At 37.3% G+C, this 18,919-nt stretch overlaps 1 protein-coding gene across 10 annotated transcripts in view; it reads left to right on the top strand.

Annotated features, from left to right (window-relative positions):
* The window catches only part of DISP1 (dispatched RND transporter family member 1), a 215,326-nt gene that overhangs the window by 191,714 nt on the left and 4,693 nt on the right, over positions 1-18,919 (top strand). For all 10 annotated transcript variants that reach the window (XM_082426091.1, XM_082426086.1, XM_082426083.1 and 7 more), the window contains 5 exons: positions 3,165-3,194; positions 9,175-9,298; positions 10,114-10,241; positions 10,588-10,685; positions 12,695-12,792. In XM_082426091.1, coding sequence (XP_082282217.1) covers positions 3,165-3,194; positions 9,175-9,298; positions 10,114-10,241; positions 10,588-10,685; positions 12,695-12,792 — 478 coding nt within the window. The remainder of the gene's footprint in view (positions 1-3,164; positions 3,195-9,174; positions 9,299-10,113; positions 10,242-10,587; positions 10,686-12,694; positions 12,793-18,919) is intronic.

The following is an 18,919-nucleotide window of genomic DNA, read 5'->3' on the forward strand; positions in this document are numbered from 1 at the left end:
GATATGATTTAGCCCAGAGCTATGGCTCTGGGGATCACCTTGGGTCTAAAGACAGCAAAGTCTCTTAACTTCTTGTGGAAATTCAAGAGGTAGTTTTGAGGATGTGTAACTTGAAAACTGGGAGTGAAAAATTAAGGCTTTGTTTACAAGTTAAGTGATTGGTTTCTTTGGTCAGTGTCTTACTCTCCCTTTCTGTAAAAAATAATTTTTCTCACAAAGCTCATTAATAGCTTCATCATTGGTGTTCAGATAGCATGTTCTTTAAAAAGCAGTGTGTGGTTGTGCTGATGGACACACAACTCTGTGGAAGTACTAAAACTCATTAACTTGTACAGTTTAAATGGATTAATTATATGGTATGTGAATTCTATCTCAATAAAATGTATATTTAAAGAATCAATATATAATTATATTTGAGAAGATAGTGGAGTTTTTCCCTTGGTAGATTTACCCCCCAAAACGAGTGTTCTTCATGAGTTCTTCAGTAGCAGACATTTTTATTGAAAGCCCCATTTGTGTAGAGCAAGTTTCAAGTCCTTCACCAGCTCCTGGGGTTGTAGGTGTGGTCTTTCCCTCTGCGCTCAGATGGCCTGGCTCGACCACATCCACAAAATTGATATTGAATTAGGCATGAGAGAAACAACTGTAAAAAATTTGGGGCAAAATCACCAAAACTTAGATTATATATTGTAATTAGTGAACTCAGGCTATTCACAAGTATCTGAAGTCCTCCAAAACTGGAAATCATAGACAATGCAGTATGATAAGTAAGAAAAGATTGGCGGCTGAGTATACATTTAAATTTAAGTTACAATTAGATATTTAAGGAATGTATATGGCACTTTTTTTAGAATTTTTTACTTTAACCTTTCTGATTAGCCATCAAATTAATGATTTCTGAAGCACTGAGGAATAAGAGGGCCTCTATTATAGGATTCAGAGGCACAAACGAAAACTTAGAAAATGTAGTAAAGTGGTAAAGGAGCTTAGGATTGGCAGATAGGAATGGGCTGAAGTTACAAAGTGCGTGTGTGTGTGTGTGTGTGTGTGTAACAGAGAGATAAACAAATAGAAAATAAAACTAAATTTTCCTGTGTTTATATTTATGTCCTCATTTTCTTGCTATCCATTGACTACTGACTTCAAAGCTGTTGAACCTGAGAAAAGTAATAAAAGATGCTCATTCATTAATCCAGCAAACTCTGATCTGACATCCACAAAGGACCATACATTCTACTAGGTTATGGAGATGTGAACACAAATAAGATGTGGTCCCTGGGTATGCTTTTAATGTCAGTTTTTAGCTTTTAAAAGTGAATTCTCTTTATTGTACATATATAAGAAGAATGCACTTTGGGGGGGTTTCTTTAGTAATGCTGTGAATATTCGGTCTCGTACTTGCTCGTAAAGCAACAAGCTCTCTTATGCTCTTCTTACTGGAAACTCTGACTTTAAATTCCACATCTCCCAAAAGAAATAATACTTCTTTTCCTGTATGACAGATGAATACTTTATGATTATCCCTATGTCATTTTCCCCCCTGGTATTACAGACCGACACACACAGGGCTAAGAACAGCAAATTAGGAATCAAGAAACATGAATTCTCTCTACAGCTCTGCTCCTACGACCCTGAATGACCAAAGGCAAACTGAGGCCCATCTCTACAAATAGGACTGGGATGAAATTGGAATTGTCTCTTCTCTAACATTGTTCCCAGTGCTTGCAATCTCTGGAGTTGTTCCATCTCCTTGAGTTTAGTATTTTTAAGGGGCTTAGACTCATTAACAAGGACATGTACATAAAGCATGAAATTTAGAACATATGCATCTTTCATGTAAACAGATTAATGCAAAGTACGTTCTAGAATGTAAGTTCCATGAAGTTTGGGACCCTGTTGGTCTCATTCATGGCTGTAACAGGAGTTAAATAAATATTTTTTTAAGAATGAATACATGAATATATGTATTGAAACGCAATGGAGAGGGAAAATATGAAAGGAAACTTTAGATCTCAAAGAAATTCTAAAATAGGGCTCTAACTACTGGAAGAGTAATAGCTTGAAGTAGAAAGACTAGAAGATAGATTTTTCATTTTGTTTGATTTCCTCAAAGTATGGGACAGCCTGGTGGAAGATTTCAGGTTAGGAGAGAGTACACAGGTAGGAAATTTATTCATTTATTCAGCCAATATTTAAGTATACTCTCAGTATTAGTGTAATGGTGATCAAACTTTTTGATCTCACGACCCCTTTACACTTTCAAAAATTATTAAGGATCCAAAGGTATTTTGTTTATGTGGGTTGTATCTGATATGTGCCATGTTGGAATTGAAACAGAATTTTAAATTTTTAATTTAACTTAATTGAAATAATGACAGTAAGCCCTTTTACATGTTAACATAAATAATATTTTTCATGAAAAACAATATCATTTTCAAAATAAAAAAAAAGTTTAGTGAGATGATTAGTATCATTTCACATTTTTGCAAGTCTCTTTGATGTGTGGCTTCAGAGAAGACAGCAGGATTCTCATACCTGCTTCTGCAATCGACTGCAGTCTGCTGTTCGATTGAAATATACAAAATTATGGAGAAAACCCAGCCTTAAACAGGTATGGGGGTTGGAAAAGGGAGGCCCTCACAAACTCTGTGCAGGATCTCAGGAACTCCCAGGGGTCTTCATCCCACACTGTGAGAACCACTGTATTCCAGAATGGTGAAACATGAGTAGTGACATGTAGCTGAAGAAGGAATACAATATTTCTAGTTGAAGAAGGTATTGATGTCCTATTTAAAAAAAAAAAAAAAAGATGTTGGGGGATCCTTGATAAGTAAGAAGCAGCCTGGATTGGAGACTTGTATGTGGCTTCTTGTTGTGAGAGAGATGAGGGAGTCTGTAGCTGTAGGTTTGGGGAATGTTACATGGTATGACTATGATTCCCTTAAGAGGGTGTGATAAGAGTCTGGGAAGATGCCACCTACTGGTGTACAAGATGTTCAACATTCATTGTTAAATCCAAAATCTCTCAAACAGAATCCTTTTTAAGCCTTCCAGGATTTTTTCGTAAAGAGAGATAACAAGTAAAATGTTGAATACATATATAAAGCATTTGTTTATATTACAATGCCTTGTTTCTGATTGTTTTTCCTTTGCTTTTTTTCCAGCCCATCCAGACCTTTCAAGTTACCAAAAAGGTAAAGTAGTCTGGATTATCTTATTAAATAAGTATATGCTTTTCCCCTTTTAGTATTTTCTTTACATTTTGCTGCTGTTTTCGCCTTCCTCGTTCATATTTTTGTGAAGGAAAACTAAATTTCCTCTGAGTTGGCTGCTTGAGGAATCCTATATCTCCAAAGGTGGTTTTAATCCCAAGGTAGACGTTTAGCCTTTAAATGCTATTTGGGTTTAATCATTTATATTTGCATAATTATTTTGAATTCTTTCCTGTAATGGATTGGCTTCTCAGTGTCCTCCTTATTAAGAGAGAAACTGTTCAGCCAACTACCATGACTTAAATTCATGGCAATTTATTTCAGCTGGGTTGTCTGTGTTTCTAAAAATTTTGCTATCATGTTAAGATGGAAGTATTCTTTTATGTGGAAAATTTTAATTTTAGTTTTATAGTAGAAAAGCAAAATTTTAAATGGACACGTGGTTCTGAAAAAAGCATTGTCTCATCAGCTGTCCTTGTGCATTGTGGTTCCAGATATACTATTATTTAAGAAATTCTTAGTGATCTTTGAAATTCATTTGCTGAAGAAGCTCAGATGCTAATAACTCTGAAGCCTACCTCAGGAGAGCCATCCTTTCTTTGGAGTAAAATTACTACATAAATTGTAATTAGTAAACTCCTTTCACATTTAAAAAATATTTTTAAAATTGTACTAAAATAGACATAGCATAAAGTTTACCATTTTAACCATTTTAAAGTGTACGATTCGGTGGCATTAAGTACATTCACATTATTATACAGCCATCGCACCATTCACCTCCAGAACTTTTTTCCACTTTTCAAACTGAACCTCTATACCCATTAAATAGTACCTCCTCATTTCTTTCTCCCCCCAGCTTCTGGCAACCACGATTCTACCCTGTCTCTATGAATGTCATTACTCTAATACCTCATATGAGTGGAAGAGTACAGTATTTGTCCTTTTGTGACTGGCTGATTTCACTCAGCATAATGTCCTCAAGCTTCATCCATGTTGTAGCACGTGTCAGAATTTTCTTCCTATGTAAGACTGAACGATATTCCGTTGTATGCATATACTACATTTCATTTACCCAATTTTGCAAAAAAATGATGGAAAAAAGATGAAGGAAAGAGGTTTTACAAGTAAATATGGCATATGAAGAAAATGAATTTCCATTTTTCTAGAAATAATAGGGTATTCTTAAGTGACCAGAAGTTTTATATTTTGAAAGATTCGTATATATTTGTCTCTGTTAATAGAGTGGTATTTTTAAAAACCTGAATTTATTCTTTTCAGTATATACACATATAAATACAACTTCTTCCTAAAATTAGCCTTTTCTGATTCCCCTTTCCTACCCCAGCTGGAAGTACTCGCCTCCTTTATTGAATTCACAAAACATTTTATCTGTATCCTTCTGTTGACCTGGTTTTGTAGGTATTTGTGCACCGGTCTGATTTTCTGAATTAGGCTCTAAGTTCCTTGAGGATAATATCCATGTCTGCTATTATTTTATTCCCAGAATGCCTGCCTTCTTACTATGTAATGTTAATTGTTGAATGAGTTTATTACTTCACAAGAAAGAAAGAGTTCTGTACTGTTTTCCTCTGTGAAATTCCATAAGCTTCAATCATTCCTCCCACTAAATTGATAGTTGATGCCACTAGAAATGTTATGATTAATAACATTTAGAAATGGGTACCCTTAAAGGCCAAGAGGAAAAAGGGAGAGATATTAAAGGAAACAGAATGAAGGAAACCGAGGAAGAAGAGATTTTTTAGGAAGCAAGCAGTAGCTAAAGTGTTAAATATTGCTCAGGTCAAAGAAGATGAAAACCAAGAGAGTTAGTTGACTTTGGCAGTTTCAGAAGAGTCATGAGAGCAAAAGCCAAGCTATCAGGGGTTAAGGATTGGGTAGTTGGTCAGGAAAAGGGGGCCTCAAGTCCAAGGTACTCATACTCTCTAAAGCCTGGCTCTCTGCTCAGAAAGGAAGGGGTGAAAGAGAAGAGTGTTTCCAGAAAGGCAGCAAAGGGCAAAAGAAAAAAGTCTTTGTAAGCTGAGAGGAAAATTTACCGTGGAGGGCCTTATTGTAATACAAATGGCCCATTTGAAACAGGCCCCCATATAATGTCACTACAGCATAAGTTAGCCCTGTAAGACACTTCATTTGTTTTAAGTTATTTCTGATCTTTTCCCAGAATAAACCCAATAATAAGGTGGCTGAGAATCTATGAGGATATTTGAGGGACTTCCCATTGGATCCTCATGAAAATCCATCATGGTAGGAACCGTCTGGACCAGGGTGCCAGGCAGCCTGCCCACTTACTCAGATCCACAGTTTACCCACAAACGCAATCCATTCATTCTGCTCTCTGAGCCCTTCATATCTGTACTATTTGAGACTTAACCTACTGAGAAGTGCCATGGATACACTTTTTTATAGAGCAGTGCCGTGGATAGCGAACTGCGAGCCTAACCTAAGCAGCTGATACAGCAGTAAGTAGGGCCTTGAGGAAAACTGTTACCTGGTCAGTCACTGGAAAATGACTGCCTGCTGTCACCCAGGAGTTACAGAAGTGGATTGCGTTTACAATTATGTTGTGTGGTCTAAAGATTTACAAAATTAAGATCAGGCAGATGAAAGACAAGTGCTACATGGTACGCAGAGGAACATACTATAGTAAAAAGAGTGGTCCTTTGGAAAATTCTTCCCATGCACAGAAAAGAATGTGCAGGTTCTTTATTCAAATTTAAACTTAGAATATACCTGGAACCCAGACTCACCATGAAGGGAATTAGCCAAAAAATATAGCGATAAAATTTAGAGGTCATTTTTAATTTCCTTTACTCCTCCAGTTTTCCTGCTTTATTAGATTTTTGCCTTAATATTACAACCATTGTCTGGGTTTCGTATTATACATGAAACTTTTGTTTCCCACGTGGTGCCCATAGTTACACAACATCTTAGAATAGACAGCAGGAAACAGAAATAGCCTCAGCAGTTTTGTGGTATTTAGGAGAAACCGTTGTCTGAATGACATTTACTCAAAATAGCTGGGGCTTTCCCCCACGGTGCTTTATGTCCTCAGGATGGTGAGTCCATTTCTTAAGTGCTAACAGTTGTCTCTAGGAAAGGTTAGCATGTGAAACATCTGCTTTGTGAGGAAGTGGACTTGTAATATAGTAAGGTTAAACGTGTTTGGAAGAAATGTGCTGAAATCACTAATGCCGTAAAGTTTCCATATGTAGTCAATGCATGGATATGGTATAGAGCAGTGCTGTAAAATCAAAACCAAATGTTTTCAAAGGCAAGAAAAAGCAATTATTGAATGAGGTTTTTAAGGTTGCTATGCATGTGTGCAGATTTTTCAAGAACACAAACAAAAAGTCATTATATGGGTAAATTAAACCACGGTATGAAAACTAAGCAATTTGGGGCCCACTGCCCTCTATTGATAACATGTTTGTAAGTAAAAATGCATAACTTCTGGTTCATTTGAAAGAAAATTGATCCATTTAACATAAAGTATAATGAGTAATTGTGTAAGCCTGGGGCCATTTTCATTTCATAGGGCTGATATTTTAAAGGTCTAAAATGTAAAGGACTCTTTAAGTCTGAAGCAATGAACAGAAGGTCTCAAATGTGCTATTGACAAAGGACTTTATTGCTTCAAACCGATTACTTTCATCTTAGTTTGCATTTGGTAGAAGAGGAAATGAAGTATAGAGAATATAAGCTTTGGGTGTGTTCTAGAAATACGAACGCTTCTGACCACTTGGTGTTTACATTTGAACAACTACAACCAGCGTATTGTGATTTATTTGTTTTCATTACGTTCAGAATTGTTCTTAAAAAGTTATTCCATCTTATCTAGCATAATTTTTCCTTAATGAGTTTTTAAATGCAGAATTTACAGTCTAGTGAATAGTGTTCAAACTTGAAGTCCTTTGGGTCTAGGTGATTTTGCATAGAGAAATTAACTATTAGTGTGGCTTAGGAATTTAATTTTCAAATGACAGTTTGGGGAAGCATCTGTTTGTGGCAAATTGACTTATTCCTGATGTCTTCTGTTTCTCTTGTGTTTGAAGCAAGAGACGATATCATAGTGGTTAAGAGGCCAGACTCTAGAACCAGACTACCTAGGTTCCTAGCTTTGTGACCTTTTTTTTTTTTTGAGATATTATTGACATGTAACATTATATTAGTTTCAGGTGTATAACATAATAATTTGATATTCGTATGTATTGCAAAATAATCACCACAATGAGTTTCGTTAACATTCATCACCACACGTAGTTACAAATTTTTTGTCTTTCTTGTAATGAGAACTTTCAAGATCTACTCTCTCAGCAACTTTCAAGTATGTAATACAGTATTATTAACTATAGTCACCATGCTGTACATTACACCCCCAGGACATGCTTGTTTTATGAGCTGGGCCAGCTTGTGACTTTGAACAAGTTATTTAACCTGCCTGTGCCTCAGTTTCATCTCATAAAGTTGTTGTGAGAATTATATGAGATGATAATCTATGTAAAGCATGAGAGCAACTGGAACTCCTAGTGGGTGCAGGCTATTGTTCTTTATTTTCCTAAGGTTGCTTTTAAAAGAACAGTAATGAAAAATGCCTGTGCGAGTGCTCCCTTAAAGCATAATTATGTTATATTTTAACTTCCTTATTACAATTTAATTTGAATATCTCCGCAAAGCCAGATCTATGAATTTGAGAGATCAGAATATAAAAATCAGCCGTCTATTCTTAGAGACATATAATAGTTTTTTTCAGAATGATGGTTAGAGCCACTAGCTTGCTTTAAACTGCTAGCATGGTTTTGCAGAAAAACTCAAAGTATATGAGCAAGAAGCCTATTTCAAATGAGCCAGAAACAGCCATCAGAGCAGCCCAGTGAGCTAAATAACACTGTTGAGAATAATTGTCCACACGTTAAATGTTTCATTTTTTTCTCTAATAAAAATTCAAGAAATCTGAAGTTGGCAGAATACATTTTGAATTTTAGAAAAGTTCAGTTTAGTCAACTTCTATGGAGCGCTCAGTTCTTATTGAGATCTGGAAGCATCAGGTTAGGAAGGCATGGTCCAGGATCTTATGGAAGGGCCCAGAAACAGATATTTCAATGGAAAGTGGTGAATGAGGGTGTGGGAAGGGTGTTGGAAGAAATGGCTTAATGGTGGGATTTGGTAACAGAGAGGAGTTTCTGAGGTGTAGTAAGAAACTAAAGCCAGGCTGTGGTGATGAGAGAGTGAAGGGAGGATAGGTGCATACATGGGTGTTTGTTCATCTAATCAATAGATAGTTACCAAGCACCTTTTAAAAGGCACTGTTCCAGGCACTGATACTACACTAAATCAACCAGTCAATCAATCAATAGTCTCTGCCCTCATGGAGCTCACAATCTAGTGGATAAGTTCATTATAGTTTTAGCTAAATGGAAGGTTAATAGGTTTATGGGGAGGTTTCAGTTTGGTTTGGTTATTCTTATGACTTACACTACCTGAACCTGTTTATGGGCTGAGCTCTTTTTCAAGAACTGTTGGAGTAAAAGTAGGGAGAAAGGAATAACTGGAGAAACAAAAGTTCTGAAAGAGACTGCAAGGAGGATGGAGCCTCTGTTAAAATACATTTCTTTCCACTTAGAAAGTGTAGATTTAAGAGGTTCTTTTTCCCAGGCACAGATGTAGCAGTGAAATGTTATTTGTCAGGAATGGACATTATTCTTGCTCTCAATAGCCTGTAGCATCTGACCACTGCTACTTTATCACAAAAAATGAGAGGACAGTGATTTTCCCGTTTTCTACTATAATTATGTATAAATACTTATAATCTCATGAGATCTATTACTGATAAATACCTGTGCTAGGTCTGAAATAGGAAGATTTAACAAATTGCTCTCTTAGGTAGCAAAAAAACTTTACTCTGCTTCTAAGAGGCTTTCTTTGTGATCTCTCTCTGCTTTTGTAGTTATGCAGCCCTGATAGCAGACTGGCCTGTGGTTGTCTTGGGCATGTGCACCGTGTTCATCGTGGTCTGTGCCTTGGTTGGAGTATTAGTGCCAGAGCTTCCTGATTTCTCTGATCCATTGCTGGTAAGGAGAATTGAGCCAGTAGAATCTGTTTATTTTCTTTAGCCCTCAATCATCTCAAAAGATTAAGTATTTTAAGACATGTTGCATTATGTTATTTAGTATCCCATCTCTTTTAAAAACCTTCTCAAGCCATCAGTAAGTATACACTTCTCTTTCTGAAAAGTAGAGACATGTCTGTATTCTCAGGTTCTTAAAAGGGGTCAGGTAACTTGCTCACCATCAAAAATCTGGAAATTTGCTTCTTGGTCTCCATGTTTAAACTAAAATGCAGAAAATTAGAGAATCTGCAGACTGTAAAAACGTCTTCAAAAAATCTTGAAGACTGAGTGTCACCTTTTTTCCCAAAGACGTTAAGGGAATTTCAGTATTACTGAGAGATAGCAGGGTCTGTTTTTAAGTAAATGTCCCTCGGGAGTGGAATAGTGAGGAAAGTATGAGCAAGGATAATGATAAACTCTTTGTAAAACACTGTTGCATGCATAACACAATTTAATTTGACCATGATTTTTTTATAACATAAAAATAAATGCCAGGTATGAATTTGGAAGAGAAGCTTCAGATAAGCTTTTTTTTTCCTCTTTCCTGAGACATGTAACATACCAAAGGATCAAACTGTTTGTCACAGTAAATAGGTGATCATTATTATGTCAAGTCATCTTGTCTTAATGCAGTTCACCTCTGGAGTAGCTGTGAGGAACGTGTATATTTTCTGTTGAAAGCTATACATCACCTTGACATTGCCTTCCCGAGCTGTTATAACTATACTTAGCCTGAAATGAAGTACACTAATGGGAATTTGTAATATTTTGCCTTAGGGTTTTGAACCAAGAGGGACTGCAATAGGCCAGAGACTGGTCACATGGAATAACATGGTGAAAAATACAGGATACAAAGCAACATTAGCAAATTACCCCTTTAAATATGCAGATGAACAAGCCAAAAGGTAATCATTTATTAACTTTTAGACAAACCACTGCTAACGAATTCCACTTTTAAACATTGCCTGAGCAAAAAGATTACATCTAAAATGTGTGGCTCAAAATCTTTGCCACTGAATTTGTTGAAATTGTCACTGTCTTTTAAGATTTTGTTATATATTAGTGAGGGTTTGGGGTTTTCTTTCCTTTTTCAGAAGTGAGAAAATTAATGTTGGTTGCTTATGTTCATCCTTCCAACTTAATATCAAGCGCTTAATAGGTCATGACTTTGAGGTTGTATTGTTACCAGTAGGCTTCTCAGCCTTGAAATAGTGAGGACTTGATTGAAGATCAAACTGTGTTCCATTTCAGCCATCGGGATGATAGATGGTCAGATGATCATTATGAAAGAGAGAAAAGAGAAGTTGACTGGAACTTCCACAAGGACAGCTTTTTCTGTGACGTTCCAAGTGAGTGGCATCGTAGATGACAAACCTTTCAGAGTTTCCTGGGATTGAACATGATTGATATCCTAGACTGTCAAGAGTAGGTGGCTGGTCACACAGCTTCACTGCTTCTATCATGCTGAAAGGGGTTTTAGCTTAATTAACTTGTAATTTTACTTCTCTAGGTCAGTCAACCACTAATCTGAATTTATTTACCTAAAATTAAAAATTAATGAGAGATGATTGGGTTATATTCGGTTTTAAGAAAGATATAAGTCTAATAAAATTCTTGACCTTGCCCAAAATCTCAAGGCATTTAAAAAATTCCTTGTACATTTTTTGGATTGAACCCTGAAATAATCTACAGTATTATCAAAAATTTATATCTAAATTTTTGATTCATTCAAAAAACCTGTATTAATAGCCTTCTTGTGCCAGCCTTGTCATTAGACATTACAGGCAGCGAGATGAACAAAATAAAGTCCAGAGGTCCAAAGCTTGAATGCCTCAGGGACCTAGCTCATATATGAATGAGAAAAGTGAGCTGGGTTAAGAATGCAGGAAGTGATGGTGATTGAGGAGAATGCAGCAGAATGTGGCCTTGAAAAAACGAGGGCCCAAAGATCGTAAGAAATTCCCGGAGGCCAGGAATCCAGATTTCAATGTGGAATCACCAGATCTCTAAATGTTGGCAGCAAATTCACTAAATAAAATTCGCTGTAGCCTAGAGTCAGCCTGGTCTCTGTGCAGCTGCCAGGAAGGAGGAGTTCACGGCCTCAAGGAAACATGTGTCACTTTGGAAGTCATTGATTAGCCCTCATGGTTACGGATGAGGAATTGCAGTAACTCCAGTTTCTGATTGAGTGAATATTAACATTGAAGCTCTTCAGGTTTCAGCTTTTTGTTGTTGCTGTTGAAAATCCTTCTAAAATATGTTTTTCCCCTATCTTCTTAGTAAGATCACTAGAGGACCTGATTGGGTCTTTGATATTTCTAGATCTTGTCAAACCTCAGGGTCTTTATTTGTCTTGAAGACAAGAGTTTACTAAAGAAAACTTCGTGACCATGAAGTTTTTCATGTAATAAAGCTTTATTCATAAATTTGCAAATTGATTTTCTTTGTCAGCACCATTAGGCATCTTAGATCATATAAAACGAATCTACTCTGTTTCAGTTGGTTCATATTAATTTTTTTAATGGCTGAGGAAGCAGAAACAGTACTTACTTAGCACCCGTTTTTCAGTACCGCATTTAATTCTCACACCTATTTGGGAAAGTGTTGCTGTCTTTATTTTACAGATGAGGAACCAAACCGAGGCTCAGAGAAGTTGTTAGTTGCCTAAGATCATCCAGCTAGTAGATGACAGAACCTGGCTACACCCAGTTCTAACTCTGAAGACCATGCTCTTTCCAGGATATCACACAACCTCCCTTATTCAGAAACATATTTTGTATTAGTATAATTTTCAAAGTGTTTCTTCTAGAACTCTGAACACTCAACCAGAATGAGTAGTATGTCTGTGATCCTGGCCAGCGTTCTGTGTTTAGTTGACTGTTTTTAGTGCTTTTAAGCTGATCACTTGCCGTCTTTGCTCTCTAGTTAGCTGCCAAAGAGGACATCCTTATAATCCATTCTTGATATTCCCTGGTGCATCGTTCTTTGATTTTATATACCATTGGGGTGGTGTGTTGTGAAATTAAGAGGGAGGCGTTCAGTTGATTTTCTGCTGAAAGTTCTTACGGATTGCTCTTCCTAATTACAGTCTGATCAGAACTAGATATGTTACATAACTACTACGATTTTTAAGATATAGTGAGCAGACAAAGGCTTTGAGCTAAAGCAATATTATAGCGTTACTCTTTAAAATTTTTTTACATTTTTCTCCTGGAGTTTAATGAAAGACAGGATTCCCTACTGCTAATGAATTGCCCAGGTGGTTTCCCAGTTTGAATTATTTCTGAACGCTGAGTCTTCTGAAATAAATGAATAATTTATAAACCTTTTTCTTTTTTTTTTTTTCTCCTATCACCAGGTGACCGATATTCCAGAGTAGTATTTACTTCAGCTGGAGGGGAGACATTGTGGAATTTACCTGCAATTAAATCAATGTGCAATGTAGATAATTCAAGGGTATGTAAAGTAAAACTGAAATATGTTTAGCACAAATAAGGTTATACTTTTGAAACTCCTTTTACTGCTGACCCTGGTGCCTGATCAGATGAAAGCATTCAAGTGGCTTACCTACCGAGGAGTAAACACCAGCAGAGTGGCTTCGAATTCTTTCGGATCCCAGGATCAAAGTGTCTCTGCTTCCCCACCTTTAAGACAAACCATCTTCCTTAATAAAGAACTCTTTTTCTTTCCCACTCATGTTCTTTGTCCGTGATAGTCTTTTGTATTATTTCACAGCTTATTTCCTTTCAGGATAATAGTTAAGCCTTTTTTTTTTCTTCTTTTGTTGTATTTTCTCTTCCTAATCTAGTTTCATTGTTCACTCCATTTTCCCCCTGAGGCGATTGTCAGCATCTTAATGATGCAATGAAATGCTCACCTTTCTGGCAATCAATGGGTCATTTGGGCCGATGACCTCAAAGGAAAATTTAGGGCACAGGCTAGGAAAGGGGACATCAAAGGGCATAAATACAGTATCTATGGAAATGGCCAAAGTAATCCAATCCAGATTGTTCCGAACTCTAAACACCTGGCTGCTTTACAAGACAGAAAGATGCAAGAAGACAGCGCCAGAAAGTGTAAAGTCACCTACCGAGCTTGGAAGAGCTGTCAATTTCATGTGTTCAGAGGTAGTTTCTCCAAGTAGAAACTGCTGTCTGATGTCACTAATGGCCTTGCCCAAGCACAGTAACCAGGTAGAAAAGGAACTCGTGTTCTTAGCATAATTCTAAAATGGAAAATCACTGGTCAGTTGAAAATCTAATCACATGCCCTGCTAAGAGCTAGACTGACAATCCAGTGCAATGACCTGTTCTATCAACAGGGCTTCTTAATGGAACGGGAGGTAGAAAGGACTCTGAGGTAACCCACAGACCAGCATCTCACTGTGCTGATATAAGTACCTTCTGAGAACTGAGCGGCTTACCAACTAGGTCACCTAGTTAGTTGGTCCCAGATCTCCTGACTTTATTCTTCATTCTGAAATGCTCTTTATATATTTTGAAAATAACTTTTACGTTGATTAGGATATCGGGATTTTCTGTGAGTGACATCTTGTCTCTGTGCAGCTCCAAATAGACCAAAGTCACAAACTATCTATAAACAACCCAAAGTTTCTTCATCAGTGGTCAATTTTTCTTTGTCATATTTTCTTCTGTTCTACAGCTATCAGTAGGTTATTTAGAGGTTATGGACATACTTCTCCTTGTTGTGGGTTACAACCCTTCTCATACAGAAGGTTAACTCTAAAGTAGTGTATATGTAGAGCACTTGCTATGTGCAAGGCATTATGCTGGGTACTTAACTTCTCTCACAATGGACCTGTGACCTTGGAATAACACCATTTTTTTTTTATTGGAGTAAAATTGCTTTACAATGTTGTGTTAGTTTCTGCTGTACAATGAAGTGAATCAGCTATATGTATACCTATATCCCCTCCCTCTTGGACCTCCCTCCCCCTCTCCCCCGCCATCTAGGTCATCACAGAGCACCGAGCTGAGCTCCCTGTGTTATACAGCAGGTTCCCACTAGTTATCTATTTTACACATGGTAGTGTATTTATGTCAAACCTAATCTCCCAATTCATCCCACCCTCGCCTTCCCCCTCTGTGTCCACATGTCCATTCTCTACGTCTACATCTCTATTCCTGCCCTACAAAAGGTTCATCTGTACCATTTTTCTAGATTCCACATATATGCGTTAATATACATTTTAACAGATGACCAGTTAAGTTTAGAGAAGTTAAGCCAGTCTGGTTACTTTATAATCACACCTTGGATGAGAACAGTTCATTAACTTCTATACCTCTTAGATCTCGTTATTCTACTCTTGAAGTTAATCTTGAGACCTTCCCTCCCTGGAAGACACTAGAGTGATTGAATTCACTCAGTTGATTAAAGCTGATGTTTATTGAGTGTTGTTAATATTTGTCAGGAAGTGTTCCAAACACTTTAATGAATTATTTCGTTTAATCCTCATGACAGTGTTAGGAATGAAGCACTATTATTTTGCCTATTTTATAGATGAGAAAAGTTCACACAGGTGGCAAGTGGCAGATGCAGGATTTCAACCCAGCCAAGTCTAATTCCAGAGTCTGTGCCTTTACCCACCATTCTTTATGCTTCCATAATGCAGATTACCACTCCCCCTATTTGTGTTTTGCCTTGTTTGACTGTATTTACCATTTCCCACTCAACTGAACCTCAAAGAATCATCATGGCCTAAAATAAGTATACTTTTTAAAAAGATCCAGCAATTTATTCTATGAATACATGTTAGACTCTTATGGACTCAAAAGCCAGTAAGCAGTACTGTGCCATTATAGCTTTCATAAGTGAAAACAGTATATTATTTTATATATATTTCAGATGATAAAAATCAGCATCAATAGGTAGCTTACAAAAAGGTATACAGAAAGGATAAGATAAAGAAGTTGAATGAATTACATGAAGGGACAATAATGGGAGGAAAATAATAAAGCTAAGGATGCGATTGAACACAGAATAATGCGTACCCCACAATTCTGTATATTTGAGCGGTGGTGAGCTTCAAACTTGCCTCTAACCTCCCTGGCAGCCAGAGCAAAAAGGAATTCATGATCAGAGACGAAAGTCACTTAAATAGAGTAACAAATGTGTTTTTTAGAAGAAGCCCATCTTTTCCTCACACTAAGACAGGAAAGGATTGTTCCCATAGGCTTCATAAAAGAAGTGTGATGTTGTGAAGAAAGTTCTTAGCAGGTTTACGAGAGGTACAGTATTGATTCTTAGTTGGTTTGTAAACCATATCTCAAGTAGGTTGGTAGCAGGAAAACATTATAGCAGAAGCATTTCTACAGGGATAAAGCAATGAAACCTAAATACGGAGTTCCTAATGGTTTGGCTTGATGCATTTGCAAAATTTAGACTATCAAAAAGAATAGATGTCTGCTTGTCTGAGTTTTTTTTTCCTACTGGGCTCATAATAAGGATTGGATAGCTGTGAGTTCAAGTCTGTAATCCCTGGCAGGAACATAACAATTTGTGATCCTCTTGTGAAAATTTGAGGAACGGACCCAAGACACGTACATCTGAATGAATGGTCAAGCCAATTGTAGATCCACACCAATAAATGAATAAACAGAATCAAGGCCCCCAAATACTACCTCAAGGAGCATGGTTGTAATTTTAACTTTTTAAATTAAATACTTTTTTTCCAGTTGCAAATGCCCTTGTATTCTAGTCTCAAACTCTGCTCTGAACCCAGAATGACATATGTTTCTCATAGAGATAATGTATTCAGTGATATCTTAAATAATAACTATTGGTCAACAGTTCAGATTTCAGATTATTACTGTACTTTTTTGAGTCTCCCAGCTCAAGACCCTTTGAGGATTTTTATTTGTTATGACGGTTTGAGCAAAATGTGTCCTGAGGCTACTTGGCAGTCTTTCCCTTTTTCCCCCCCTCAAATCCTAGCTATTGTACCTAACCACTTGGTTATTAACAACTATCGAGTTGAATGGGACACACACCAAATGGTACAGAGCAGAAGAGCTTAATTGTTGGTGGGTTGACTCCAGAAAGCATCTGGTAATCAGTGTAATGTCACGAGACCAGGTCTTTCAGTGGTCGCCTGCCTGTGTTGATAATACATTGAGTTCAAATTCCAGATCCCATTTAAATTACATGCCACTTACACTCATAGTTCAGATGGGCACTGGTTTCCAGAGTGAAGAGCTTCTGTTTCTGATGCTGCGCCTACCTCCTCACAGAAATGCTTGTTTTCTTAGACTCTTTCAAAAGGAGCCTCAGTTGCCTCCCCTGATCTTCTTCATTACTTTTTTCTGCACTTTGACATTCCTACGGGACACACTGGCAGAGAGTCATTAGTAACAAAGAAGTGTGTGTGTCTCTAATCTTGACTCTGCTGGAAGCCCTTTACCCTATTTCTTAGTCTTTACATAGTGTAGATGTTGGAGCTCAGAGGAGTCAGCTTGTAGAGGGATTTGAAATTTGGTGCCTAAGACCCTTTTTACTCGGGTAGCTTTTGTGGACAGCTGGAATGCTCCCCTCACACGCTTAGAGGAACCCCAGAAATGTGTTTCCTGATGCTTGTTTTAAAGAGAGCTGTGGAGCCCTTGCTTTCCTCTTCCTCTCTAGGCTCCCTTCAACTTTCAATACATGAGGAACTTGGTCACGTGGGGAAGGAGTGTCTAGCAGTTGATTGAACGTGGTATTAAGGGCTTAATTTTCTTCCCTTTATTCTTTCCTTAGCTTCTTAGCATATCTCCAACTTGGCCATTAGTTTTGAAAGTTAAGGTATCACTTAAAACTCTGCTGGTTTCTTCTTTTTCTCTCCTCTTCCTTTGCTCTTATTTGAAGCCAACTCCACCCCTGCTACTATCTAACTAGGGAAGTGTGCAAAGACGTGTTATCACCACATAAGCAAAATGATCCCTAAAAATCCTGTTTGTGAATACCTAGAATGAAAAGGGCATTACTCATAAGAGTTGCAAGAAATTGCTCTCATTAACTCCATCCTTATTTTTATAAACTTCAAAGATTTCAAAATCATTCCTATCAATCCCTTTCCCAAGAATATGGCAAAGATGCAGCTGCCTCCTGCATAAAGATACAACTGCTTGCCAAGCTCTTTAAGCCCCACAATATAAAATATGACTCTGTGTTGAGTTACCTCAGTCCCAGATGACTAAGTTGTGCCATTATCCCATCGCACTTACAGACTTTGGCACTCTGTCCACAGGTTCATATAGTTGGATGGATGGATGGATGGATGGATGGGGACATACTCCCTGAAAGCCTAGACAATCCTTGAGCTCCATTCCTTTAGATTCAGGGCACTGGCATCCAACTCAGGATAAATGTTTTCTCTCTGTCCTTATTTCTTACCCCGTAAAAGAGTCCTCAAAAACTGTTTTCCAAAGGTTGTACATCAGCCATCACCTTTGAATGTGAGGACTGGCCCTCCAGAGGCTCATTAGCATTTATTTTTGATAGCAGTCATCAAAGTAGTATTTAGTCTGTGTTTGTCATGTCCAACTTTTTAATCTTTGGTCAGATACACACATAAAAAACCCCTGCAATTCTTTGAAAGGGTTATTCAAGGACAGAATTCTGTGCTTTCTTTTCCAGTTTTAGCTGGCAACCCTATTTCCTTTATCTTTGCCTTTTGGTTATTTGAGCAAGTACAAATATGTCCCTTCTAGCTGATAGTGGGTTTCGTAATGGATACAGTTCATTTTCTTCTATCTGAAAACTGTCAGACATTGGGGTTGCGTTACCTTTCTTTCAGTTCACCAGGCTGACCCCAGGGACTTGCCTGGTTTTTCTTTGTGGGGTAAACCTGGTTATCTGAGAGATGCTATTCCAGGGTTTCCTGTTATTTATTAGGTGGTTCAGTTTCCCCTGAGTTAGCACATGTGAATATTTTTACCTAGAAACAATTAAATATTAATTATCCTATTTTATGAAATGTCAAGTAATTATCGCTCTTTAAAAATGAGCTTAAAAATTAAACCTTTGTTAAAATCAACATTATTTTAGTACACTTGTATAATAACCCTTTGACTCATTTTTCTTTACCCCCAATAGAGTATCTTAAAAAAAAAAAAAAAAACCCAACTTTTTATTATGGAAATTTTCAAACAGAGGCAAAAGTAGAATAGTAGAATGAATCCCTATGTGCAGGTCACCCAACTTCAGCAATTCCCAATACGTGACCAATCTCCTTTCATCTACACCTTGCCCCTGCAGAATAAGTCCCAGTAAAGTGTCTTCATAGCCAAGTTACTAGTAACTTGGTTCTTGGATAAGCCGAAGTTCTAAAGAGGTGAATTGTGCCAACTTCTCTTCTACTTTGAGAAAATATTTCAATGCATGATTGATAAAGCCTACTTTAATAAAAGGGAAAGGGTGGTTTTAATCTTATTAGAAAAAAAAGATACTCATGCCCTTCTTGAACTTTGGAGTTTCTTCCCTGGAACAACCTTTGGTAAATAGAGCTGAGGGAAAGTGATAGGAGTGGGTCGTCTTTAGCCCTGGCACTTCCAGAGAAGTCTCTGGACAGGCTCAAGAGCAGGGGGAT

This window comes from Balaenoptera physalus, assembly GCF_965194825.1.
Source record: "Balaenoptera physalus genome assembly, chromosome: 1".
Taxonomy (NCBI): domain Eukaryota; kingdom Metazoa; phylum Chordata; class Mammalia; order Artiodactyla; family Balaenopteridae; genus Balaenoptera; species Balaenoptera physalus.